Consider the following 25772-nt stretch of genomic DNA (forward strand, 5'->3'; position numbering starts at 1 on the left):
CCAGGAGCCAATGTACAATTTTGTGGTGGCCATCTTAGCACTTGCCCCGGTGGACCATGCCTTGGCACTTGCCCCGGTCCCACCCCCTTCTGCCAGAGACCCTCAGATCTGTCCCACTCCTGCCCAGGCCCCCACAGGCACGCTTGACGCCAATGATGTAGAACTGGCCACGCCCACCCAGTAGGCCACACCCACTCCATCACACCCACCCAGTAGGCCACACCCACTCTGGCCACATCCACCCGACCCCCTGAGGGCAATCGCAATGCTGATGTGGCCCTCAGTGAAATTGAGTTTGACACCCCTGTTTTAGGGGGTTGGACTAGAAGACCTCTAAGGTCCCTCCCAGCTCTGTTATTCTGTGATTCCATTCTGTTAAAAACGACAGCGATACCGCCTACCTCCATGTCCTCCTTCACTTGCTCTTGCTGGTCTCTCAGCTCCCCAAAGGCATCAATGATCAAACCTGAGGAAATGGAGAAAGAAGTACTAAATTGTACTAATTTAAATATGAGACATTAAATACCAAGGGGAAAAGAGAGGAAATATTTAATGTAATAGTGTGAGACCTGTACTAAAGATATGTGTGTGTTATTGAATTATTGACCAACTCAGCCGCCACGTTGCTTTTCAAATATTTAAATGTAAAACTAAAAAAATCAATAAAATTTTCTAAAAAAAAAGAAGTCCAGAAGTCATAGAAAAAAAGAAAAACCGAGATTTAAGCAAAGCCAAGGAACATTTCCTGACAACTGCTACTCTCTACAAAAGCCAAGGTGGTTACTCGTGTTCAGTCACTGGAAGAGACATCCTGAAGATGCTCAAAGACATCCTCGTTTCAAAAACAGAAGATATCCCAACGGCTCATCGTTGGCATCAGGAAGCGATTCGGTTCCCGCAAATACTGGTTAGAATTACGGAAGTAGATAAGAGACACCGTGATACAGCAAAGACTTGTGAAGAGCTACAGGCCCGCCCATCTCACCTTGGATGATAGCCAACAAGATGACAATGACAAAGAAAAAGAAGGTGATATCAAAAATCACGCGGTAGAGCTCATATTCGTCTCCGGCTGGATCTTCAATCTCATCACCGATGCCGCCACCGGCTCTCACGCCAACATACATGTGGAAGAGGTAACACTGTTGGGAAAAGAGTAGAAAGCATCCAGATTGAGGACACAGGGCAGAAGGTCTCATCCTTCCCAACTCTGGTGCCTCCAGATGTCCAGGAGAACGACAGTCTAGGACAGGGGTCTCCAAACTTGGCAACTTTAAGACTTGTGGACTTCAACTCCCAGAATTTCTCAGCCAGCCAAGGCTGGCTGGGGAATTCTGGGAGTTGAAGTCCACAAGTCTTAAAGTTGCCAAATTTGAAGACCACTGGTGTAGGAAGTCTCGTTGTCTCTCACCGTCATCATATCATCACATTTCATGTCGGGTTCATCCTCGTCCTCGCTCTTGTTGTAGAACTTGCGGAAGAAGTTGAAGGCCACCACGGTGTAAAGGTAGACAACCACTGCCAACAACCCCACAGTCATCATCAGCTGGGGAAAGAGGGCACAGGTGCAGGAGATGGTCAACTGAGTAGCAGGAAAGAACAGTTTTTTTTTTAAGGGAGTAGACAGGACAGGATTCTCGCCCAACCCAACTGACCTGTTTGCCGTTGTGGGTGACAGAGGACAGGATGGTTCGCAACGTCTTGACGCCCATGGCAATGTCCAGAAGATGGCAAGCAAAGAAGAAGTTGTTGTAATGGCCAAGCACGGACATCACCATGTACCAGAAGAGATACAGGAAGGACTGAAGTGGGAAGGAGAGAAAGGAGAATAACTGGATGGAGAGCAAGTGAACATGTCCTTGAGGATAGTAGGGAGAGGAAAGTATTGCTAACATCTTCTGGCATTAAACTTTAGTCTAACAACACTGATGTCAAGATCCAAGAACATTGTGAAGTTACGTCTTAGTTTCTTAATTGTTTCTTCACTGACAGACAGAATCTTGCCAGACTAAAGCAACTATCTCCATAACTTTAGATGTGTTCTGTGAACTGCTAGGGATTGGCTGTCTTAGCCTTCTTCCTCCTTACAAGACATTCCCAACTCTGCTGCCTCTTTGCCCTCTGGGAAAAAGCCCCCCCAGACTACGGGTTGTCTTCAACACAACAGTTCATTTAGTGACCGTTCCAAGTTACAACAGCACTGAAAGAAGTGAATTATGGCCGTTTTTCATCCTTACGGCCCTTGCAGCATCCTTATCATCACGGGATCAAAATTTAGATGCCTGACCGCCGGCATGCATTTATTTGTGGCCTTCTGACAAGCCAAGTCAATGGAGGATGCCAGGTTCACTTATCAATCGTGTTACTAGCTTATCAAATGCAATGATTCATTTAACAACTGTGGCAAGAAAAATGGGGCAAAACTCACTTAAATGGTCTCACTTAGCACCATAAATTCTGGGCTCAGTTGTGGCTATAAATCTAGGACTGCTTGTACGTTCCACTACATCTGCAGATGTGTCGCTGAGTTGGTGTTGACTCTTAAGAATCAAAGGGACAGAATTTCTCCAGGATAAAAAGGAGTATCAGTATATTTATTTTAGTAGTGAATTTCTCTGCCTTGGTGCGAAGTCTTCTTACTTACGTTATTCGTGAAGATGACACCAAGTTTCCAGATCTTGTACTTAATGTCAATGGAACTAGCCCTGAGAGAGAAAGAGAGAAAGCAAGGTATTTGTGGCTATCTGTGTGCAGACTCACCCCTCCCATGTTGGCCAATGCCTGCTAAACACAGTTTAGATGTCAACAGCTAACAGAACCAACATTTGCCAAACAAGCGTATGGCGTGAACAGCCATTACGTGTGGCTGTGTCCCTTTTCAAATGCATTTTTAGAGGCGGATCCCAGGTTTCACCATTTCATGGGCGAAAAGAGCCGGTGCGTCATTGTGTGTATGTGTCCTGCTTTGTGTGAATAATAATAATAATAATAATTTCTACTACATCGATTTGAACAATTCAGGGCTAGTAAAACTTTCTTTTTCTTTTTTTCTTTCTTTAAAAAAAGAGATAATTCAGAGATTACGTTTCCAGGATACAGTAAGCGGTTTAATTATTATTTTTAAATAAAAATTAATGAAATAGAAAAACGATAATTACAAATAAATACATGAATTAAAAAGAAAGCAAAAAATCAAACTCAAAGGGCTGACTCAATGGGCCACCAGCTCTTTTTTTTCTGCCATCAGGCATTTAGTACCATATTTCCCCGAATATAAAATCTAACTGTAAAATAAGCCCTAATGCAGAGTCTTGAACCTTGGCAACTGTAAGACTTGTGGACTTCAACTCCCAGAATTCCCCAGCCAGAAACGCTGGTCAGGGAATTCTGGGAGTTGAAGTCCACAAGTCTTAAAGTTGCCAAGATTGGAGACTCCTGCCCTAATGCATCTTTTAGAGCAAAAATTAGTACAATGAGTCTTATTTTCAGGGAAACACGGGTATCTGCTACCCCACATCGATATCTCTGCCCTCCTGTTTTGCCCGTCTTTCTCACCAAGCCAGGAACGACGTGTCCGGCTCTGATTTTTTCTCATTGTGTGCTGAGATTTCCAGGCTGGCCAAATCGATTCCCAAAAGTTCTGCGATCCTTTCTCGCCCGTAGATGTCGCCATATTTGTCGAGCACCTGGAGAGGTAGGAAAACGGCAATTGTGCATAATTATACATTTTTAAAGATGCTCCTTGGCTTACCACCATCATTGGGACCGGGACTGTCCTAGCTAATCGCTGTGGTCATTAAGTGACTCATTCCCAATGGTGTGACCTTCATTTACTCTGGTCGTTAAACTAACTGCACGGTCGTTAAGCCAATCTGGCTTCCCCAATTAACTTTGCCTGTCAGAAATAGGGATCACATGACCCTGGGACGCTACAACCGTCGTAAATACGTGCCAGTTGCCAAGCGCCCATGTTCTGATCATGTGACCGCAGGGACGCTGCAATGGTTGTAAGTGTGAGGACCACACTTTTTCGGCAGCATCGTAACTTTAAGCAGTCATTAAGCATAGTCGTAAGACGAGGACTACCTGTACAGACAGATTCTCTTAGTTTCTTGGCACCCATCAGATTCTCCCTAATTCCTCTGGAAGGACCTGCAGGCAATCTTACCTTTCTTTTGATGAACTTATCCCAGTAATTGCTCGGGAAGGACCTGGCGAAGACAGAAAAGATGGGAGCAATTTTTTAAAAGCCATCGGGAATATAATCCCCTTGTCCCACATCCATCAAGACCTTCTGTTTTGCTAGGGATCCCTTTTAATCCCCCTGCAATGTCCATCCTAGCCTCTCCCTCCTTTTATTTTGAACTTATTTTGCCATGAGTTCAGGTCCTGCCTTAGCCATGAAAAGCCATGCTGCTCAGGAATTCTGGGAGTTGAAGTCCCCAGATTGTAAAGGGCCGTAGTGGCCCACCCCTGGCCTAGGCCCAGGAACAGCACACCATCCAGCCATATGCAACTACGAACAGTTCAAATTGGCCAATAAAGAAATCTTATCAGGAGAAGGACAGACAGAGCATGGAGGCAGAGTCAAGAGAGGAATTAGCCTGGCGTCATTACGTTCACATAAATGGTCTGTCCAACCCCTCTGGATTTCCGTTAACTCTTTGCTAGTGCCAATTTAATGCTGACCATCAGTTGTCTAGTTCTTTATATACCGTGTTTCCCTGAAAATAAAACCCAACCAGAAAATAAGCCTTAGCATGATTTTTCACGACACTCGTAATATAAGCCCCACCCCAAAAATATGCCCCAGTTAAGATTGTCAGCCAGACAGACACATTTAGTACTGTATTTCCCCAAATATAAGCCCTACCTGGAAAATAAGCCCTAATGCGTATTTTGGAGCAAAAATGAATATAAGACCCGATCTTATTTTCGGGGAAATGGTAGGTACGAGCAATAAATCAGCTTCACTGGAGCTTAACGTGTGCTCCAGATTCTTTGTGCCTGGCATACTTCCGCCATTTGCAATTTTAGCTGAATTACAGCATAAACTCAGAAGTGACTGGGGCTGCCATGGCTTGAGGAGAGGGGACACTCCAGAGGCCATCCATACCCCTTCCCCTTCCTTCCTTCCTCCACTCACGGAGCGTTGAGCACCAGACGATCCCACTGGCCTTTGATGTCGTCATCCTCCGGTTGCTCGGTGATGTAGACTCCGCTAAACTCCAACGTACGGGCCAGCTCCTTCTCGCGCTTGAAGATGACCAGGGGCACCTTGAGACAGTTGTAGCCGATGATACAGAGGAAGGCCACCAGGGTGTGAACGATGGACAGGAACTGCAAGGCGGGCTGCATGTAGCCCGTGCTCTCCTCCAGGAAGAAGTAGACCACGCTGTCTTCCTCATCCTCGTCCCCATTGCCGTTGCCGTCCCCGCTGCCACCGTTGTCGTCTCCGCCAAAGCCGGAGCCTGCGCCAGATCCGGCGTCCAGATCGCCTTCAAGACCGGAGCCCTCAAATTCTTCCTCGCCAGGTGGCGTGTCCGACACCTAGGAAATGGACATCGTAATAGGCTGGAGAAACTCAGATAGAAGAAACCAAGATGGGGATCTAAAGGAGGAAAAGCTAAGGTCCAGGTCTACAATCCTGGCTTTTCTCTAACTTTGGTCTTCTGCTTAAGAGGATTGTGACCACTTATATCCCAGGGTGATGACTATTCCTCTGCCCCAACCTCTTAATAGATCCCACTGCCATGTTCTTCTGGATCTCAGAATGCTTTGCTAGAGATGACTAGACCAAGGGCACCCAACTTTGGCAACTTTAAGACCTGTGGACCTCAACTCCCAGAGTTCCTCAGCCAGCCATGCTGGCTGAGGAATTCTGGGAGTTGAAGTCCACAGGTCTTAAAGTTGCCATGGTTGGATGTGGATTAAACTCTCGCTCACTCTGGACCGTCTCAACTGCTTCCCAAACTACTCAGAAAGCCCTGATAATGGTGTTCCTGCATCTTGACTCCCAAGAACCAAGTCCCATCAACCCACAAATCTGTTTAATAATAATAATAATAATAATAATAATAATAATAATAATAATAATAATAATAATAATAATAATAATAATAATAATAAAAAAGTTGGAAGGGACCTTGGAGGTCATCTAGTCCAACCCCCTGCCTTTACCTTATAGAAAAGCAAGATGAAGTTGATGGCAAAGGCCAGGAAGAGGGCAAGGAAACGCAGGTTGTAGAAATTCCTGGACAGGTAATTCTGAAAGGATGAGAAGAGAAGGTGAAGTGTAACGTGATGGTGGTTCTGCTTCAGAAACATAAAAGTCTCGCGAACAAGTTTCCAAGTCCCAGATGAAATTGCTTCACCTCTTTAAGTTCATCTTAACTCCTTGGCTGCTGTTTTTGCTTTTTAGCTGGTGAGTCCTACTTTAAGAGCAATCGATCTTAATCCTGCCCCCTGCGTGGCTGTGATTATTTCACTCTCAATATTAAATGGGACTAGAGGTAATCCTGGACACACGACCACAACTGAGTCCCAAGACGGTCGTTAAAGGAGTTGTGCCCCCCTTTATGACCTTTTTTTGCCATGGTTGCTAAGCAAATCACTGCAGCTATTAAGCAAATCAGGATTCCCCCCCATTGACCTTGCTTGTCGGAAGCCGGTTGGAAAGGTTATAAACGGTGATCACATGACTCTGGGACACTGCAAGTGTCATAAGTACAAGTCAGTTGCCAAGCCTCTGAATTTTGATCAGGGAGGCTGCAACGGTCGTAAGGGTGAAAACCGGCCATAAGTTTCTTTCTTTCAGCGCTGTTGTAATTTTGAACGTCGATATACAAAGGGTTGTAAGCTGAGGACTACCTATAGTGAAATAAATGTAGTAATATGCCTTTCATCCTTGGAGACGTTTTGCCCCCATGGTTCCTAAGCGTCAACACCGAATCAACGGCACATCAGTAGATGTGTTGAGACAGAGTTTGGGGAGGGGCTTTTTCCCAGGGGGCAAAGATAGTTGTAAGCTGAAGGCCATCTGGTGGTTGAAGAGCCCATATGGTGGTTATTAGGATAGAACAGAGCTGGAAGGGACCTTGAAGGTCTTCTAGTCCAGCCCCCTGCTCAAGCAGGAGAACCTACACCATCTGAGACATTAATAGACCAGACAGAGCTATTCTCCTGTGATGTCTGGTCTCTGTAGGTCTAGCTGTGGTATTTAAGGGTCAGGGTTTGGTCTCCGTTCCATCAACATGGCTTCGCGCCAAGAACCAGCAAGGGGAGATTAGAGAGGTGGCTGATGCCCCAAGTATCACGGTACTCAGATGCCCCAGGAAGGTCACCGAGATGTTTCTGCTCAAAATCAGGAGGACACAAGTTTCCTTATCTTCTGGAGTAGTGTTCCTCCACCTGGGCAAGTTTAAGATGGGTGGACTTCAACTCCCAGAATCCCCCAGCCAGCTATGCTGAAGTCCACCCATCGTACACTTGCCAAGGTGGAGGAACACTGCTCTACAGCACACCACGAAGTTCAACCCCAGAGAGAACTTACCAGGAATTTGATCCTCTGGATCTCCAACTCATTCCAAAACTCTGAGCCTCCCTGTTCCTCTTCTTTCTTCTCCGACCGCTGGGGCACCTTCTTCTTCTTCTTCTTCTTCGTCTCCTCCTCCTCCTCAGCTGATGGTGGTGGCTCTTCCTCCTTGTGTTCTTTCTCCTCCTCTTTCTTCTCCTCTTCTTCCTTTGCAGCCTTCTCCCCATTTTCCGCACTAGAGGTGGTGGGGAGGGCACAGAAAACACGTTGCAGATTAATCACACACACACACACCCTTCCCAGACCCTGTGCCCAATCCCAATAATCCTTAGGGCGTTTCTGTTCCAGACACCAAGATTGTCAGCAGCTGCCTTTGTCCACAAACGGAGCCGAGGATGGTTCCTATTTGGAGGCTTAAGTGGAGGCAGGTCTGACAAAGATTTCCTTGGCTGATCCGTTCTATTCATCTGGCTTCATTCTGCCACTGGCTGGGCCGTTGTAACTGTGCTAATCTCCCAGGCTCAATCCCAACAAGCAGTCCTCAATTTATGACCACAACCTTCTGCTGCTCAGCGAGACAGTGGCTAAGTGAGTTTTGCCCCATTTTATGACCTTTCTCAACACGACGGTTAAGTAAATCAATGCAGTTAGGAACACGGCTGTTCGGCGGATCTAGCTTCTTCCCCATTGACCTCGTCGGAAGGTCACAAAACGGGGTCACGTGACCCCAGGACATGGCAACTGTCGTAAGTACGAGCCAGTTGCCAAGCGTCCAGATTTTGATCATGTGACCCGAGGGATGACGCAACAGTTGTAAAAGTGAGAAATGGGTCATTAATCGCTTTTTTTTTCCAGTGACACTGTAACTTCAAACGGTTGCTAAATGACTGGTTGTAAGCCAAGGACTACCCATAGTTAGTGTGATGCTCTTAGGCAGGGGACTTTAAGACTGGTGGACTTCAACGCCCAGAACTCCTCAGCCAGCTGAGGAATTCTGGGAATTGAAGTCCACCAGTCTTAAAGTCGCCAAGTTTGCAGACCCCTGCTTTTAGGCAATGAAACTCTCTGACTTATGATTTTTTTTTAGGGGGTTCTGATGAACTCAGCAAGGCCACTCAACTCAGCTTTCTCTGGTTCTGTTGGGGGTTCCTCAATCTTCTCCAGCTCCGGATGTGGCTCCTCCTCCCCTGCCTCTCCTTCCACCTGGAGAAGTCACAAGAACAACCGTCAATGAAATGGATCCAAGAGGAGAAACGAAAGGGAGGGACGTGACTCAGAAAGGAAAAATATTACAGGATTTCAAGAGGGACATCACTCAGTACCAGCATGGTATCCTGTAGCTTGAAGAAGTAAACGATGGATCTCGAAGAAGTAAACGATGGATCTCGAAGACGTAAACTATGGATGATTAGGGGACTGGAGGCTCAAAACATAGGCAGAACACTTGTCTAGTTTAATGAAATTAGGATAGCAGTGTTCCAATATTTTGAGGGGCTGCCACAAAGACCAGGAGGGGTCAACCTATTCTCCAAATCAGCTGAGGGCAGGACAAGAAGCAACGGATGGAAACTAATCAAGGAGAGAAGCAACCTGGAATTAAGGAGAAATTTCCTGACAGTGACAACAATTAATCAATGGAACAGCTTGCCTTCAAAAGTCGTGGGTGCTGCATCACTGGGAGTTTTAAGAAGAGATTGGACAGCCATTTGTCCCAAATAGCAAGAGGTTGGACTAGATGACCTCCAAGCTCCCTTCCAACTCTGTTATTCTGTTATTCCCCAACCTCCATGCAGCCTGAAAGGAGAAACTCCAGCCCTACATTTGACATATGAAGGGTCTGAGTGGCTTCCCATCATCTCTAGAACTGGACATATATCCAGCCATTTCGCTTTTTATTTCACAAGACACTACTTATCTATCCACATATCCAGCCCATAACCTGGGTTTTGGCCCAGGTTAAGGGCTGCTCTTAGGCCCACATTCCCTAAACATGGTTTCTTTCCGCCTTTCCTTTTCCTCTTGGTCCATACTGGACCTTCCCAGCAACTCCCACCCCCTCAAGCCCCAATCGTACCAACTTCCTCTTGAGAATGGGTGTCCCTTCAGGTGTGGGAGGTTCCACTGGGGTGGTGTCCCCCATATCTCCAAGCCCACCAGGTGCATCCGGGGCCATGGAACGGAAATGCTCTTTCTTTGGATCTACTCCAAAACCTTCTCCACCTTCCACAGATGCTTCCTCCTTGCCGGGCTCCACAATCTTCATTTCTTCTTCTTCTTCCGTCACCTGCTCGTCTTCCTCAGAAGGAGCAACATCCCCATGAACCTCATCCTGAGTTGGATCGGGCATGCTAGCCAGCAGTTCGGTCACCGTGAGCTTCTTGGCCTCCTCCACCAAGCTGCCACCAAAGAGCGTGCTCCAGATGAGTAGGAAGAAGCCCTTGAGGATGCTATAGAAGAAGACAAGGATGCCCATCAAGATGGTGTAAAGGAAGGTGGCCACTCCCACGGCCATATCTTTGACCGTCATCTTCTTGACTTTGCGGAACTGTCGACGGACGTTGCGATATGTGAACATGCGGAAGAAATTCAGGATGCTCTCCAGGAACTCCCCAAAAACCGAAGATGCCTCTGAAGGGGCGGATGCCTTCTCAGCTTCCCCACTTTCGGTGCTTTCTGCTTCTTCCTCCTCCTCTTCCTCCCCCCCTCCTTCCTCCTCTGAAATCTGGGATGCAATCTGCATCTCAAAGATGGTGTCCTCACAGAAATTGATGAAGAGCTCCATCTTCTCTGACTCACCCCCTTCGTTGACCACATCAAAGATGAACTGTCTCTTGGACTCCTTGACCTGGGGCATCTCCCACTGGGTCTTATTGGTCTCACTGATCTCAAAGTAGATACGCTCAATGCGTTTGCTGGCACCCATGATCTCAATGCGGCCCAGGTAGGGATTAAAGTAGTTGAGGATGCATTCGGCCAGTTCCAGGAAGGTCTTGAGGCGGGCATCATGAGGCATGTGCTCTGAGAGGTTTGTCAGCAGCACAGCAATGTTGAAGCCAATGTCTTTGGCGGGCTCCTGGAAGCGGTTGGCAAACTCTTCATAGTCTATCATCTCATTCTCATCAGCCTCTGAGCAGGAAAGAAGGAACTGGATCTCTGACGGCGTGTACTGCTTCTGACTGTCCATGGCCTTCTGGAAATCCTTCTTGGAGATGAGGCCCCGTGGATCTGTGATGTAATCCCGGAAGGCATCAGAAACCACAATGTCCTTCAGTTTCAAGAACATGTCGAAGAATTTGAGGATCATCTCCACGTTGCTGGAGGACTCCACCAACATGTCAACCATCTGCCGAGCGATGGTGCCATGCACCACATTTCCTGAGTAGATACACCAAGGACACATATTATACTTTGACAACAAGACTGAACGCAGAAGGCAGATAAGCAAGTTATGTTAGCAGGGATATTCTGTTCCTCCATCAAGAGGTAGGATATGTAAGTCGTACCGAGATGGCTTTGTATCTTTGGTAGACAACACAATTACACAATGTTGTAACTGTCCCAAAGGTGCTTTGTCAAAAGGCAACTGGACTTTCTTGGTTTTTCCTTGAAGACATTTTGCTTCTCATCCAAGAAGCTTCTCCTCATCTCATCTTCTCTTCTCTTCCAAGAAGCTTCTTCAGTTCAGAACTGAAGAAGCTTCTTGGATGAGAAGCAAAATGTCTTCTAGGAAAAACAAAGTCCAGTTGCCTCTTGAAAAAGCATCTTTAGGACAACCGTGACCTGGATGACTGAGAATCTCCACAGACAATGTCATAATTGTGTCACTGACTCTAGATATACCAAGAATACAGGTGATGGCAGTGCTCCCCCTCCCTCTTGCAGACCTTCATGGTTCCATTCATATCTTTGCTCTGCCTTAGTAAATATTTTTTTTCTACTCATTGCTTCAAGTTCTCCAACCTGGAAAAATAGGACCCAATTTGCAGACATGGTCTAAGAATGAAACTGCACGACTCACATAACCAGAGAGCCAGTTTGGTCTAGTGGTTAAGACACCAGGCTAGGAAGCGAGAAATCATGAGTTCAAGTCCTACCTTACCCATGGCCTAAGACAAGGGTCTCCAAACTTGGCAACTTTTAAGATTTAGGGACTGACTTTGGCAGACTTTGGGCCAATCACCGGGAGACTGGGAGTTCTAGTCCCACCACAGCCATGAAAGCCAGCTGGGTGTCTTTGAGCCAACCACTCTCTTTCAGCCCAACCCACCTCACAGGGTTGGGTTGTGCAGAAAACAGGAGGAGAAAGATGTGTTGGACATTGTCATGGTCTTAAGGCAAGGATCAGCTATATCTGATCAGTGTTTCCCAACCTTGGTCGATTGAAGATGTGTGGACTTCAACTCCCAGAATTCTGGGGGTTGAAGTCCACACATCTTCAAGTGGCCAAGGTTGGGAAACACTGAGCTATAGCTAGCATTAGCCTTCAGATTTTGGGCCAGGGACCTAGTCAGAGTCCAGCTGGAGATGCTACAAACTGAGCCTAACGCCCTATAAGCCAGGAGGTCCTGCCCTATTAGAAGCCAACATGGAGCCCAGAGATTCCTCCAGAGGGGGTTGTCACCTTCCAGCAGAGAAAGAAGCATCACCACCATGTCCTTTTGAAGGTCCAACAACTCCTTCAGAAGCCCAATTTGGCTAGAATCCTGGAAGAACAAGCAAGCGTAAGACACAGAATGCCATGAAAACGGGGACATATTTCTCGGGTATGCCCTGAGGCCTCGTTGAAACACACCTCCTCAGGGACCCCCTAGGACAGGGATGGCGAACCTTTTAGAGACCGAGTGCCCAAACTGCAACCCAAAACCCACTTATGTATCATCGGGTGCCGGGTGGGTGTGGCCCATTGGCTGGGCAGTGGTAACGGCAGACTGGGTGGGACTAAAAAGTTCAATCAATCAATTCCAACTTTGCAAGATCTTTTTTTTCCCCTGCGAGAAGTTGAAATTGACTGATTGATTGATCTTTTTTTTTTTTTTTGCACAGGACGGCGGAGGCCTAAAGCGAAAAGGTTTTATAAAACCCAGCTGAAGGCCTAGGACTGGGGCGATGGCGCGCGTGCCCACAGAGAGGGCTCTGAGTGCCGCCGCTGGCACCCGTGGCATAGGTTCGCCACCACTGAGCTAGACCTTCTTCACTTACAGTCCTTCAGCCATCAGTATTCTAATGGTCACCCACACCAGTTGGCTTCCTGCTAGCACCATCAAAACTGCAATCACCGACAGGTGTGAAGGTCGTGTGAATCAATGGGTAAAGGTGCTGACTCGTGTTCTAAATCCCTCTGGGGTCCCACAGCATGTGGAAACTAAGTCTAGAGCAGGGGTCGGCAACCTCAGCTCTTTTATGACTCATGGACTTCAACTCCCAGAATTCCTGAGCCAGCCATGCTGAGGGGAAAGGGAGAGGTTTCCATGCTGAGTCATGCTGGCTCAGGAATTCTGGGAGTTGAAGTCCACCCATCTCCGAGTGGCCAAGGTTGAGAAATACAGGCCTAGGCCAAGGGTAGGCAACCTTGGCTCTTTTATGACTGGTGGACTTCAACTCCCAGAATTCCTGAGCCAGCATGACTCAGCATGGAAACCTCTCCCTTTCCCCTCAGCACGGCTGACTCAGGAATTCTGGGAGTTGAAGTCCATGAGTCATAAAAGAGCCGAGGTTGCCTACCCCTGCTCTAGAGGGAAGTTTGGGATCAGAAGTCAGTTTGGGTCAGCGATTCTCAACCACAGCCAATTTAAGATGTGTGGACTTCATCTCCCAGAATTCCCCAGGCAGAATTCTGGGAGATACAAGTCCAGACATCTTAAAGTGACTGAGGTTGAGAAACGTTGGTTTAGATATATGCAACATGACCAGTTACGGTCCCCGTGTGCTGCACGTAGAAAAAAAACAACCGGATGACCTTCAGATGTCTCTTTCCCGTTCTCTTTGGAGGATGTCAACCAGGAACTAACCCCCCATACATATACGGGGGTGCATTTCTTCCTCTGAAGAGGTGGTGGCTTCCTTACCTCAGGGTAGGATTCACTCCGAAAATGCTCCTCGTGGGCAGCGCAACAAAGAGATAGTTTGGTGAGGGAAAGAGATAATTGTGGAAATATTTCTCCTTGGTGAAGTTGTCCCACCCTCGTGCTCTGAGGAAGCTGGGATGGGGTTCTCCAGACCACCCTCGCCATCCTGCTCTGACAATGACTTGGAGAAACCTTCTCCACTCTGAGCTGTCCTCAGTTGGCCTCCTCAAGTCTCCCCAATTATGCCCCCATCGCCACTGCAACCAAGCCCCCCCACCTGCTTTTTGGTTGTCCTCTTCTTCTCCGTCCTTCCATATAATGCCTCCCCTCGTATCCCTCCCCTCGCCCGCCAGTGCCTGCAAATGAGCTTGGATGGGAGGGATGAGCCAGCAAGCCCAGGCAATGGTCAAGCACGGAGCCTTCAACCACCTCCCGATAGATGGAGGAGACAGAAACACAGAAAGGACACAGCAGAAAAGAAAAGCTGGATGAGGAACAAGAAGCAGCCACCGCAAAATGGACCAGATCAAACATGCTATTCCTCCACATTAAATCAGTGGAGTAAGAGGCACCTGGCAGTTCCGTGGAAGACAAAAATTTGTAAGTCAGGATGGAATTGTGGGGTCCTTGGTGCTCTCTGAGCTGGGTGGTTTTCTTGCAGACGTTTCATGACCCAACTAGGGAACAACATCAGTGCTAGAAGGGAGTGGGGTCTGCTCTTTGTTGATATACAAGTGGCTTGCCCTATCAATGTGGGTGGGGGTGTTCCTGGTGGCTCTCTGATTAGGCTGCTTACTGTTTTTGTTGATAGTTCCTCCTACCAAGTTCCTTTAATCCTATCAAGGAACTACCAAGAGAGCAAACCCCCTTCTAGCACTGATGACATTACCTAGTTGGGTCATGAAACATCTCCAAGGAAATAACCAAGCTCGGGGAGCATCAAGGACCCCACAGTTAAGATTTTAAGGGGTGAGGGATAAAAAGTAAAGGCTGCCTTGGACTGATTTTGACTTTTGAGTAACCATACAGACACAGCTAGGCCATTTCCTCTTCAATATACCAATTCAGCCCACAGGTCTGAGATTGACTTACTAGTTTACAAGCTAGTATCAATCAGCCAAAGCTTTATTCATATAGACCAGCGTTTTTCAAACTTGGCTACCTCTGCATTTATAGACAGAAGCACAAAATTAAGAGCCACAAATGGGTGGCCACAAAAAAAAAAGGGTTGAGCTACCCTCTGGGCTAAACCCAGCCGGTTCCTGTAACTACGAAACCTTGAACTAGAAAAATCAGAACCTATCCAAGACGAAATGTGGCAGAAGCCCATCAGATTCTACAGACTGTAAAGTCCAGCTTTGGAGCTGCCTGGCTGAAGAATTAGTTTTGTTTCCCCATCAACTACAATCTGTCTGTCACCTCTGTACACGCAAAGTGATTTAGGACAATTTAAATCCAGACCTGGTCAACAGGATAGGCCACGAAGGCAGAATGACCTTTTATCGGTTGCAGTAAGCTCTGCCAGGTGGACTGGGGTCCTGATGAAAGGGGTGTGTGTGTGTGTATTATTCTGGAAGTGGATAATGGATAACACCCCACTTCCTCCCAGAATGTACTGGGCTCCCTTCCTCTCCATCTTGGTCAATGTAATTTAAACTGAATGTTCAATGGAACATCTCTATTGATAGGTTTTCCTGGCATTTGCCTTTGGCAAGAAGAACTTAATCATATAAGCTTAATCAATCAATCAATCAATCAATCAGTCAATCCATCAATTGGTCTGGCCCGGTGAAAGGAAAGGGAGAGCAAAGGGGGTGGGATGGAAGGGGGAAGCATGAGAACTGGGAGGATCAGCCAGAGGGGTGGGATGGAGGGACGCAGACCACAGAGAAGGTTCTTACGCCATTTCGAAGCGCTGGGGGTTGGGTCGTCTGTCACACATTGGAAAAAAAATATTATTCAGAAAGGTTTCTAAGAGAGGCGTTATTTTGTTTTTTTTTGTTTTGTATTTCGCTAGGTTTGGCTCCTGGTAGTAGGGTCAGCCTGCCCCCAAAACACCTTGGGTAGGGTGGGAACCACCATCTCAAGCCGAAAAGATTTTAATTTGAAACGTTTTGCACACTGCTATGGTACCAATAAAGGAGAATATTTGTAGCCCAGGGTTAAAATGAGGGGGGGGGGCTTGGTGCTCTCTGAGCTGGGTTGTTTTCTTGCAGACGTTTCACTACCCTGCTAGGGAACATCATCAGTGCTAGAAGGGAGTGGGCTTGCTCTTATTTCTATATACTAGTGGCTTGGCCTGTCAGTGTTGGTGGGAGTGGTCTTGGAGGGTCTTTAGTTGGGCTGTTTCCTACTAGCTCGTTGGCCAGTTCCTTGATTGGGGTCTTGTTTACTTCCTGAATGTTGGTCTGATGTTAATCTTGGAGTTCCTCTATGCCAGTGTTTCTCAACCTTGACAATTTTAAGGCATGTGGACTTCAACTCCCAGAATTCCACAGCCAGCATTGCTGGCTGTGGAATTCTGGGAGTTGAAGTCCACATGCCTTAAAATTGTCAAGGTTGAGAAACACTGCTCTATGCCAAGGGTAGGCAACCTTGGCTCTTTTATGACTGGTGGACTTCAACTCCCAGAATTCCTGAGCCAGCCACGCTGAGGGGAAAGGGAGAGGTTTCCAAGCTGAGCCAAGCTGGCTCACGAATTCTGGGAGTTGAAGTCCACCAGTCATAAAAAAGCCAAGGTTGCCTACCTCTGCTCTATGCTCATCTGGGTGCTGATTGGTGGTGGGAGGTGTTTTGGCCAGCCAATGACCATTCCCACCAACACCGACCGGCCAAGAAAATCTGAATATAAACGGAGAACGAATCCCACTCCTTACCAACGCTGATGATGTTACCTAGCTGGGTAATGAAACGTCTGCAAGAAAACAACTAGGCATAGAGAGCCCAGGGACCCCTTCACGCCGCTATGAATAAACCAGCTAGCAACATTCAGCCACCAGCTTCAGGCTACAGAAGGGCAGTGGCTGCCGAGAAGGGCGGTATCCTCGGACATCAGCTCTAAAAGCTAAGGGTTGGCTGCTATCCTAAATGACCTGGCAAAGGTCAATTTTATTTTTCTTTTCTTGCTTAGCGGCTGTTGGATAATTAAGTCTCTTCATTTTCTTTTTACCTGAGCCAGCTTCATCATCATGTGAGCAAAGACATGGAGGAAGCCAATCACTGCGTCCCACAGCCTGCTATGTGCCAAACTCTGCTGGTTGCCAGTGCAAGGCCCCTGAGAAGACAAAAAAAAAAAGAAAAAAAGAAAAGAAAAGAGTGGCACATTTCATATGAATCGCCTGCAGAAGCCCAAGATGCTAAGGCTGCCAAGTCATTCAGGCCAAGCCTAAATTACAGGTCTTTGAGCTGATCTCACAAAGTTGAGACACATAAGCTGATGGTTAACTCATTGTCTCATTATTGCAGGTTCACGTCCTCCGGGGGGGGGGGGATATTAAAAGGACCCCCCCAAGGCCGAGGCACAACGCCTTCTGGAGAAGGGCCTCTCCTTACGGAGCTTCCCCATCTCCAAAGCTGTACCTGGATATATTCAGTGAGGCTGTTGAAGACCTGCTTGGCTACGGCCATTGCTTTGGAGAAGTTGCGTTTGCCCTGATCGTCAATCACGTCCTTGCCTGAATAATACCAGTAAAAATCACTGATGGACTCCTGGATATTTGGAAGAGAAGAAAGAGAACTTAAGTTGGTTTCCCATCCTCTGGTGGTCCAACAGCCACAGAAGAGTTCTCCTAACTATTGCTCTGGATGAAGCAGAATTATTTCTGAGCTTACAGAATAACAGAGCTGGAAGGGACCTTGGAGATCTTCTAGTCCGACCCCCTGCTCAGACAGAAAACCCTACACCATTTCAGACAAATGGCTATCCAATCTCTTGTTGAAAACCTCCAGGGATGGAGAACCCACAACCTCTGGATGCAACCTGATCAATTGTTCTCGCCGGCAGGAAGTTTCTCCTTAGTTCCAGGTTGCTTCTCTCCTTGATGAGTTTCCATCCGTTGCTTCTTGTCCTGCCTTCAGGGGCTTTGGAGAACAGCTTGTCTCCCTCTTCTTTGTGGAACCTCCTTAGATATTGGGACACTGCTATCGTGTCACCCCTAGTCCTTCTCCTCATTAAACTTGCTGAAACCATGCTTGTTGCAGTTGGACATCCATAGCTGGGAGGTCTCACCTGAAGTCGCAGAAGGTAGTCAACAGTGCAGATTATGATGTTGATTGTGGTGGTGTTGCCAGTCTGGGTCCGCAGATAGTTCTGGAAATCTGCAAGGGAAAGCAGTGGGTGTGAACTCAACCTCAAGCCCCTTCCTGGGTTCACCAAACCAACCTGGGTCCAAGTCATAACCAATAAGTCACATTCCTGTTGGAGAGACAGAACCCACAAATAAGACAGAACCCACAAATAAGACAGAACCCACAAATAAAAATTATATCAGGGGTCAACATCGCCCCACCTAAGGATGCAGAGAACTGAATAGAGTTGGGGATGTGTGAACATCAGGGGAAATGCTTTCCTGGAGAGTAGGAAAAGACACAGAGAAGGTCCATCTTCAAGGTCTCACAAGGTGGCCCTATTTGGACATGGAAACCTGAGACCATCAGCCCTCCTAGATTTTACTGGCTGGTTAGTATGGACCTCCACAATGGCATCCATTTTTCTTTACTGAACATTCAACCGTGCTCCCCTTCCATCATTCTCAACATCATAACAGAATAAGAGAGTTGGAAGGGACCTTGGAGGTCTTCTAGTCCAACCCCCTTTGCTCAGGCAGGAAACCCTATGCCGTTTCACACAAATGGTTGTCCAGTCTCTTCTTAAAAACCTCCAATGATGGAGCAACCACAACTTCTGAAGGCAAGTCGTTCCACTGGTTAATAGTTCTAAACTTTCAGGGAATTTCTCCTCAGTTCCAGGTTGCTTCTCTTCTTGATGAGTTTCCATCCGTTGCTTCTTGTCCTGCCTTCGGGTCTTTGGAGAATAGGTTGACACCCCCCCCTCTTCTTAGTGGCAACCCCATAAAGGGGGTTGTTCCTATTTCTGTCACTCTGCTCCAATTTTGGAGCCCCCAGTTACTGAGCAAAAACCTCCCTTCTCTTGGGTTCGATACGTTCAACTTACCATTGTTGTGTCCTTCACAAAGGAGCTGCAGGAACCGAAAGAGGTCCTGGGTGAACAAGTCGTCAGCCATCACCTTCTCTCCTAGAGCGGGGAAGGGGTGAAGGGAAAAGACAGAACTGGCTAACGTTAGCCGGAGTAACATAGCGAGGAGCAGAGAGAAGGAACTGGGGTGAGCCAAGGATGGGCAAGGAGTGATGCAGTTAGTAGAAACTGAAATTTCTCCAGTGCTGGGCACAAGCTAGCTTGGGCAAGGCAATCCACACGGCAAAAACACGGCTGCACACTGGGTGAAGACACAACCCTGCAGGACTCAAGTCAGGCTGAATTCCCCTTAAGGTCTTGGGGACCACAGTTGCCTTTTGCAAACAGTAGCCGCCTAAATAAAACCTGGCAGGATTTTAGATGCTCTTCATGATTTTTCCAAATCAGGGCTAAAATGAAAGGTGTTGGCAGTCCTTGACTTGTAATTCGAAGTCTATGCGGCTCTTTGAAAAGAACCAATAAAGGAGAATATTTGTAGCTCAGGGCTGAAATGAGGGGTCCTTGGTGCTTTCTGAACTTGGTGGTTTTTCTTGCAGACGTTTCATTACCCAAACTGGGTAAGATCATCAGTGCCAGTAGTAGTAGCAGTAGATATTTAAATTTAGCAGCTGGAGCAGCGGGCTTGTGCAGTGAGCCAGAACATACAGTTATGGTTGATTGGTTGAAGAGTGCTGGCAATCTGCACTGTGATTGGTCACTCTGGATGTGGAGGGGGAGTTTCCCTTTTTCCCCGCCTTTTTCTTCTGTGTGCCGTTTGCTCTATGATTTACCTCATGATTCCCATTTACTTCATGATTCCCGTTTACCTCATGATTATCATGATCTAGTTTGCTGTATATATTGATGTTATATATATAAAATTACATGTTCGTGTCAGCGTCTGACTCCATTTGGACACCTGCTGTGCAAATTCCCTGACAGTGTTGTTCTTTGAAAAATACCAATAAAGGAGAATCTTTATAGCTACAGTAATTAACGATATTAACTAGTTGGATCATGAAATGTCTGCAAGAAAGTAACCAAGCTCAGAGAGCACCAAGGACCCTCTCTTTAAAAAGAAGAGACTGGTTGAAGAGCAAATCAGTGAAGAATTAGTTCAAAAGCTCCTTCTTCAATTTCATGAGGGTTAATACAGAGGTCCCCAACCTTCTGGGCACCAAGGACCGGTTCCATGGAGAGGTTTTTCCGTGGACCAGAGGGGGTGTGGTTTCAGGTACCGCCTGCATCCTTAGAAGTTGAGGACTTCTAAGCCCACATTTGGTGCCCGTCAACCTTGAATGATTATTTTCAGAGCAAAACAATTTAAAGGACTGGTCTTGGGGAACCGAGCTGAAGTAAGGGCTGCAGTGGTTGACTTGGTAGTAGTAGAATCGGGGTTCTCATGCATCTGGTTAGTGGATTGTTTGACTCCATCATGTAGGAAGGCAGGAAGGTGCACAAAATTCTGCTGAAGAAAACCCACATCTGTGACATTCTAGCTACAGCTCAATGTCAACAGATTGGCAGGATGTTTCCATCGCTCCTGATGGAATTTCAATCTGGAGAGTTGGAAACACAAGAGGTGTTATGATGGGATAGCAGAGAGGAGGGTGGGAGAACAGAATAGAGTTTGGCTTAACCAAGGCTGACGTGAAGGAGGGCCTTCTGCTCGCTTCTGCCCTGTGGCCAAGGATGCTCTTTGCCACGTCATTCTGGGACAACCCTTTTTGTGGCTAATGGGAACAGGATCAGAGGGTGACACACAACGTGGGAAGGGAGGGTTGATGTGGGACAAAGAAAACGCAAGCAAAGAAAATCCAGCACAACAAGACAGCGGTGGGATGGGATGGAGATCAATACAGACCAAGAAGAAAGCAAGAATTAAGGTACCCAAAGGATCAGTCCTGTTCTTGACGGTTAATAGAATTAGTGGTAGAAGGTCCATCATCCGTTCTGTGGCCTTGGTCATTAATGAAGATATGAATCCGACTTTGGCATGAGGAGGGCAAGGATTGGTATCCCATTCACATGAAGAAGTTTCCTTCCTTCTGTGGGATTCATATATCCCCAACTGGCATTAATGACCAATCCCTTTTCCACTCTTGGTGAAGTAGCTTTCTCGGTTTCCTGGATGAATGCAGGTCATCCTCCCTCATGAGAACAGCCATCTTCCCTTCCAAACTGGGCACGGGTAGTCCTCAACGTATGACCATAATGGAGCCCAAAATTTCTGGGGCTAAGCCAGACAGTTGTTAAGTGAGTTTTTCCCCATTTTATGACCTTTCCTGCTGCAGTTCTAAGGTGAATCACTGCAGCTGTTAAGTTAGTAACATGGTTGTTAAATGAATCTCACTTCCCCATTGACTTTGCTTGTCGGACGCTGCAACCGTCATAAATATGAACCAGTCGTGGCCAAGCGGTTGAATTTTGATCACGCGGCCATGGGGAATGCTGCATTGGTCGTTAAGTGTGAAAAACGATTCTAAGGCACTTTTTTCGGTGCCATTTTAACTTCAAACGGACACTAAACAATTGGATGTAAGTCAAGGACTACCGGTACAGTTGCAGATGGAAGCTGGGCTCAAGGGGAAGGAGAGAAAGGGCCATTTGCTACTCCAAGTTACCTCATTAAGAATGACTTTATCTGAAGACAGTTTGAATTAGAAAAACCCCAGGGCATTCAAAAATCCAAATAAATAAAATCTGCGAAAGCAGAGGAGCTAAGCAGGACAACAATGGTTACGACAGGACAGCAGTGAGGCTACAACCTCAGAACATAAATACTCAAGATGTGGCTTTTCCAAAATTGGCCTCTCAGTTGTAATTTTTAACAAAAAGGGAAACGTCATAAAATACGAGGCGTGCAATGATCAATGCACTGCATTAGTTCATATTGAATTAAACTGGAATAATTTTTTTTATCCAGATCTCATTTTTGGGGGGTCCAACCTGAAAACACTGCACATCTGTGTCTAAAAGCACAGAACACAGGAGATTTACAAAGGCGAGGTGTTAACGTGATCTATGGATACGGCTCTCGTGCTAAGGGGTGACGCCCCCAAAGCAGAGTTACTACAAGAAAGGCCATAGTGTGGTTGCTATAAGGTTACTAAAACAGAAGAACATTTACTACAAAGAGAGAGAAAAATTATATCAAATACTAGAACAAGCACTATTATGACAGCTTCTTAAAAAATATGCCAACATAATATAAAAAGACCACCACAAGGACAATCCTGGAGGATGGTATAATACAGGCTTTCCTGCATTAACCAGGAATTTAATAAGAATACAGTTACTAAAAAAGGTCAATGCAATTTCAGATGCCAAAAATGTCTGTTATCTCAATTTCTACAGATGTACTATAATGTTTCTACTGCCAATTGCCAAGTGTCCAAATTTTGATCACATGAGTGTCAGGATTCTGCGACGGTCGTAAGTGCAAGGACTGTTTATAGCTCACTTTTTTCCAATGCTGTTGTAAATTCAAACAGTCACTAAACAAAGGGCTACTTGTAGGTACACAGCATTTCCAGAGAGAAGGACAAAGTTTACCTACAAGACTGAGGCCCAAGAAGCGTAGTAAATATACTACACTTTTACTCTGCAACTTTTCTACTTGCTTAACCCACCTGTACCTGTCTCACAAATACACAGACACACTGCTTTTCAAACACAAAACATCAGAAGATATCTACATGGGTACTGAGGACATAGGATCCTACTACAATGACGCTGCACTGTTACAAAGCACTTATACCACCACACAGCCACACAATTATGCTTGCACCCTCCTTTGTCCCAGGCTAAGCTGGGACGACAGCTGGCAATAGGCAACAAATAACTCTGCTGTAAACAAAATGGGTGCAAACATGGAGGCAACAAAGTGTGCTACACTGAAGACTTTTGAAAATAGGACAAAGAAAAGGGGAGATGGGTGGGATAGACTGGGATCTGCATCAAAAATAGTCAGGAGCCCATAAGGGCTCCTGAAAGTGGGAGGGGGCAAAGCTTACAAGAACACAATGCATGATTGTTTGAATTTTGGGGAGAAAGATAGAATAACACGTGGTCCTGGGGTCATCAACTAAAGGACATGCACCAAATAAAGTTCAGGACACTTTCCTGCCCCCTTTGAAGACTGATCAGAACCCCCTCCAGCAATTCAGGGCTGACACGGGTGTCATGCGTTGCATAATTATTCAGCCAGGTTCTGGCTGGTCATGATGCCTTCACCCAACGGTGAGAAGAACCCAACCATCTTGCATGGAGGGGAAGCAACTCCATCATGATTTTTTTTTTTACTTCAGTGGAGTCTTTTCACCAGACTTCAGATGTTTCTCCAACTAGGACTTGAAACCTATCTTGGTTGCTGGTCTTCTGAGTTGACCACCCAGAACTGCTTGCTTTTGGGGCCTTGCCTTAGAACGAGAAAACTAGCCATTCTGTCCATAAGACATGGCCTGGTTTCCAAAGAACAGACCAGCCTAGCTAATCAATCCACCTCCTATGATAAGCATAGATGTTCAACAGTGGATTGATATATCTACCATTAGCCTTGCCTGGACCATAGATTATAGTCTCCTGTCTGCTTCGCTTGAGACTCCAGGTAAAGCCCAGATTCTCAGTCAAGGTAATTCAGTGATTTGATCACCGATATCAAGTCCAGTCTGAAGACTCTAGACTTGGACCTCACTGGGCAACATTCCTCACTCTCCAGAACTTCCAGACTCTAAGGAGTTGTGGCTTAACGCAACCCAACCATTCCCAACACACACTTGAGCAAACGTCATTACAGTTATTTATGAGGATCCCCGTCGCGACATTCATCTTGCCCATCGTCTAGTTCAGGGGTAGGCAAGCTTGGCTCTTTTATGACTCGTGGACTTCAACTCCCAGAATTCCTGAGCCAGCATGGCTGGCTCAGGAATTCTGGGAGTTGAATTCCACGAGTCATAAAAGAGCCAAGCTTGCCTACCCCTGGTCTAGTTGGTCCAAATGCAGGACCATCTTCTGATCTCTCTACATTTGCGGCACTCAGTATGTTAGACACCCACGGTGGACTCCTTAAAGATTCTAGGATTCTAGATTCTAAACCAGGATTGGGAGGAAAGGAGAGGAGAGGGTTCCGATCAGATTTTTGCTTTTTTTAAGCTTTCATATAGGTTAGAAAAGAAAAGACGAGAAACTGACCATCAAAGAAAAACTCAATACAAAGCAAAAGAGATTATTTACCATTTTCACGACTGATGACTGAGGGAGGGGCAGCGGTGACACCAGGAGAGGGGAGGGGAAGGGAAAGAAGGAGGAAGGAGGAGAGAGGAGGTGAGTGCAAAAAAAAGGAAAAGGAGACCATTATAAACCAAAGAGAAGGAGCAAAATAAACCCCCCAAAAATAGATTAAAATGCCGTTAACGTGGAACGGAGAACGGATGAGACCAGAGAACCTGAGGTGGAGGAAGGTGGACGGGGGGGAAGGGAGGAAAATCCATTATTGGTTTTAGACATCTCAATTAATCCGCGTCTTATCGGAAGGAAGCAGTGAACACAAAGAGGATATGCAGAGGACTGGGTTGGGTTTGGAGGAAGAGGAGGGAGAGGATGAACAACTGGGCAGGCCTGCTGAGAAAGAAGCCAGTGTCCATCTTGAAAAAAAACTCTTTTGCATCCCTCCCCAGGGATGCAAACTCTGCCTCCATCTTCAAAACACCACTGCGCCTGCTCCATATCCAGCCTGGAGAAATGCCTGAGAAAACATTTTCCAGCAAACAAAAACCAGGAGGTGATGTCTCACATGCAAGGCCTCCCCTGCTGAATTTTTTGGCCATGACGCCCTGAGCAGCACCCTCCACCCCCCCCCCCAAAAATCCAGTGGCCAGACTCAACCTTGGGAGGGGGGTGTCAGAAGGAGGGGTGGGCTGCTGCCTCCCCGCCTGCCTTCGGAGGCAGACGAGCTAAGAGAAGCAGGATGGACTTCGTTCTTGGTCGATTTGGTGGAGCACCTCAACCCAGGGCAGAAGGACTTACTTGTTCCTTCTTCTGTTACCATTCCAAGACCTTCAGCTTTGTTTTGCCTCTCAAAGGCATTGAGGTCCAGCACGCTGCAAATGAAGGGGAGGAACGGAACAAGAGAGGAGGTGAGGAAATAGTAGAACAGCGGTTGCAGGACCAATAAATACTGGGGGTAGCAGCTTCCAGGATGATGGTTATAAACATCGACCTTGTTTAACTTTTACTTAACTTCTCTGGACCAAGACAGATCCAACAAGAATGCTTCCTTACTATGTGTTCTCTCATTCACAAGTACTCTTACTTTTGTGTGTGTATCAGGACTCCTGTCAACGCTGCAAATACTGTATATTTTTGCTTTGACAATATGCAGAACTGTCTGGTATTTTTATAGTTAAATCAGGCAACAGTGAAAGGGGAGGAGAATAAGGAAAGCCAGGGAAAAAGAAACCGGAAGTAAATAGCATCTTCCAAGTTAATTGGAAGATGTGAACCATGAGCCCAAAATAGGGGCGGGAAAAATGCCTGGAATATATGTGCAACAGAAAAGAATCTCAGATCTAAGCATTTCTACCATGCCGTACTGACATCTCTGTAACCTTAATAAATGCTTTTAGGATAAAAATATGCCTGAAAGTCCTTTTAAGTGTTTCGTTAATCAGACACATGACAACTCCATTTTGAGCAGCAGCTGGCAACTCAACTGCTTGGCCAACAGATCCCCTAAATGATTTTACCTCTTGATTTGAGGCACCATCTTAAATTTCTTGTGATGCCCCCAATCTAGCTTCAGTCCAAGGCATTGTGGGAAATTAAACAACATGAGACATACACAGGAGTCCCAAGGATGGAAACGGTGGCCTATATGGAAGTTATCCTCAAATCTGGAGTTCTCCATGGTCCTTCCCTAACTGCTTCTATTGAGCTCCAAGCTTGAAGTCACCACATGGCCTTGGAATGGGTCCCCCGA

At 46.5% G+C, this 25772-nt stretch overlaps 1 protein-coding gene across 1 annotated transcript in view; it reads right to left on the reverse strand.

The window, feature by feature from the left end:
- Positions 1 to 25772, reverse strand: part of RYR1 (ryanodine receptor 1) — a 108013-nt gene that overhangs the window by 2331 nt on the left and 79910 nt on the right. The window contains exons 81-99 of the mRNA XM_015823102.1: positions 24821 to 24894; positions 24029 to 24046; positions 18773 to 18853; positions 17828 to 17916; positions 17179 to 17307; positions 16769 to 16873; positions 12156 to 12237; positions 9609 to 10909; positions 8655 to 8737; positions 7553 to 7769; positions 6181 to 6267; positions 5147 to 5550; positions 4169 to 4211; positions 3556 to 3686; positions 2645 to 2705; positions 1656 to 1802; positions 1412 to 1546; positions 986 to 1142; positions 402 to 466 (exon numbers count right to left, since the gene is read on the reverse strand). Of these exons, the coding sequence (XP_015678588.1) occupies positions 402 to 466; positions 986 to 1142; positions 1412 to 1546; positions 1656 to 1802; positions 2645 to 2705; positions 3556 to 3686; positions 4169 to 4211; positions 5147 to 5550; positions 6181 to 6267; positions 7553 to 7769; positions 8655 to 8737; positions 9609 to 10909; positions 12156 to 12237; positions 16769 to 16873; positions 17179 to 17307; positions 17828 to 17916; positions 18773 to 18853; positions 24029 to 24046; positions 24821 to 24894 (3409 nt within the window). The remainder of the gene's footprint in view (positions 1 to 401; positions 467 to 985; positions 1143 to 1411; positions 1547 to 1655; positions 1803 to 2644; positions 2706 to 3555; positions 3687 to 4168; positions 4212 to 5146; positions 5551 to 6180; positions 6268 to 7552; positions 7770 to 8654; positions 8738 to 9608; positions 10910 to 12155; positions 12238 to 16768; positions 16874 to 17178; positions 17308 to 17827; positions 17917 to 18772; positions 18854 to 24028; positions 24047 to 24820; positions 24895 to 25772) is intronic.

Source organism: Protobothrops mucrosquamatus, unplaced genomic scaffold (assembly GCF_001527695.2).
Source record: "Protobothrops mucrosquamatus isolate PMUCROS unplaced genomic scaffold, P.Mucros_1.0 scaffold1773, whole genome shotgun sequence".
NCBI lineage: Eukaryota > Metazoa > Chordata > Lepidosauria > Squamata > Viperidae > Protobothrops > Protobothrops mucrosquamatus.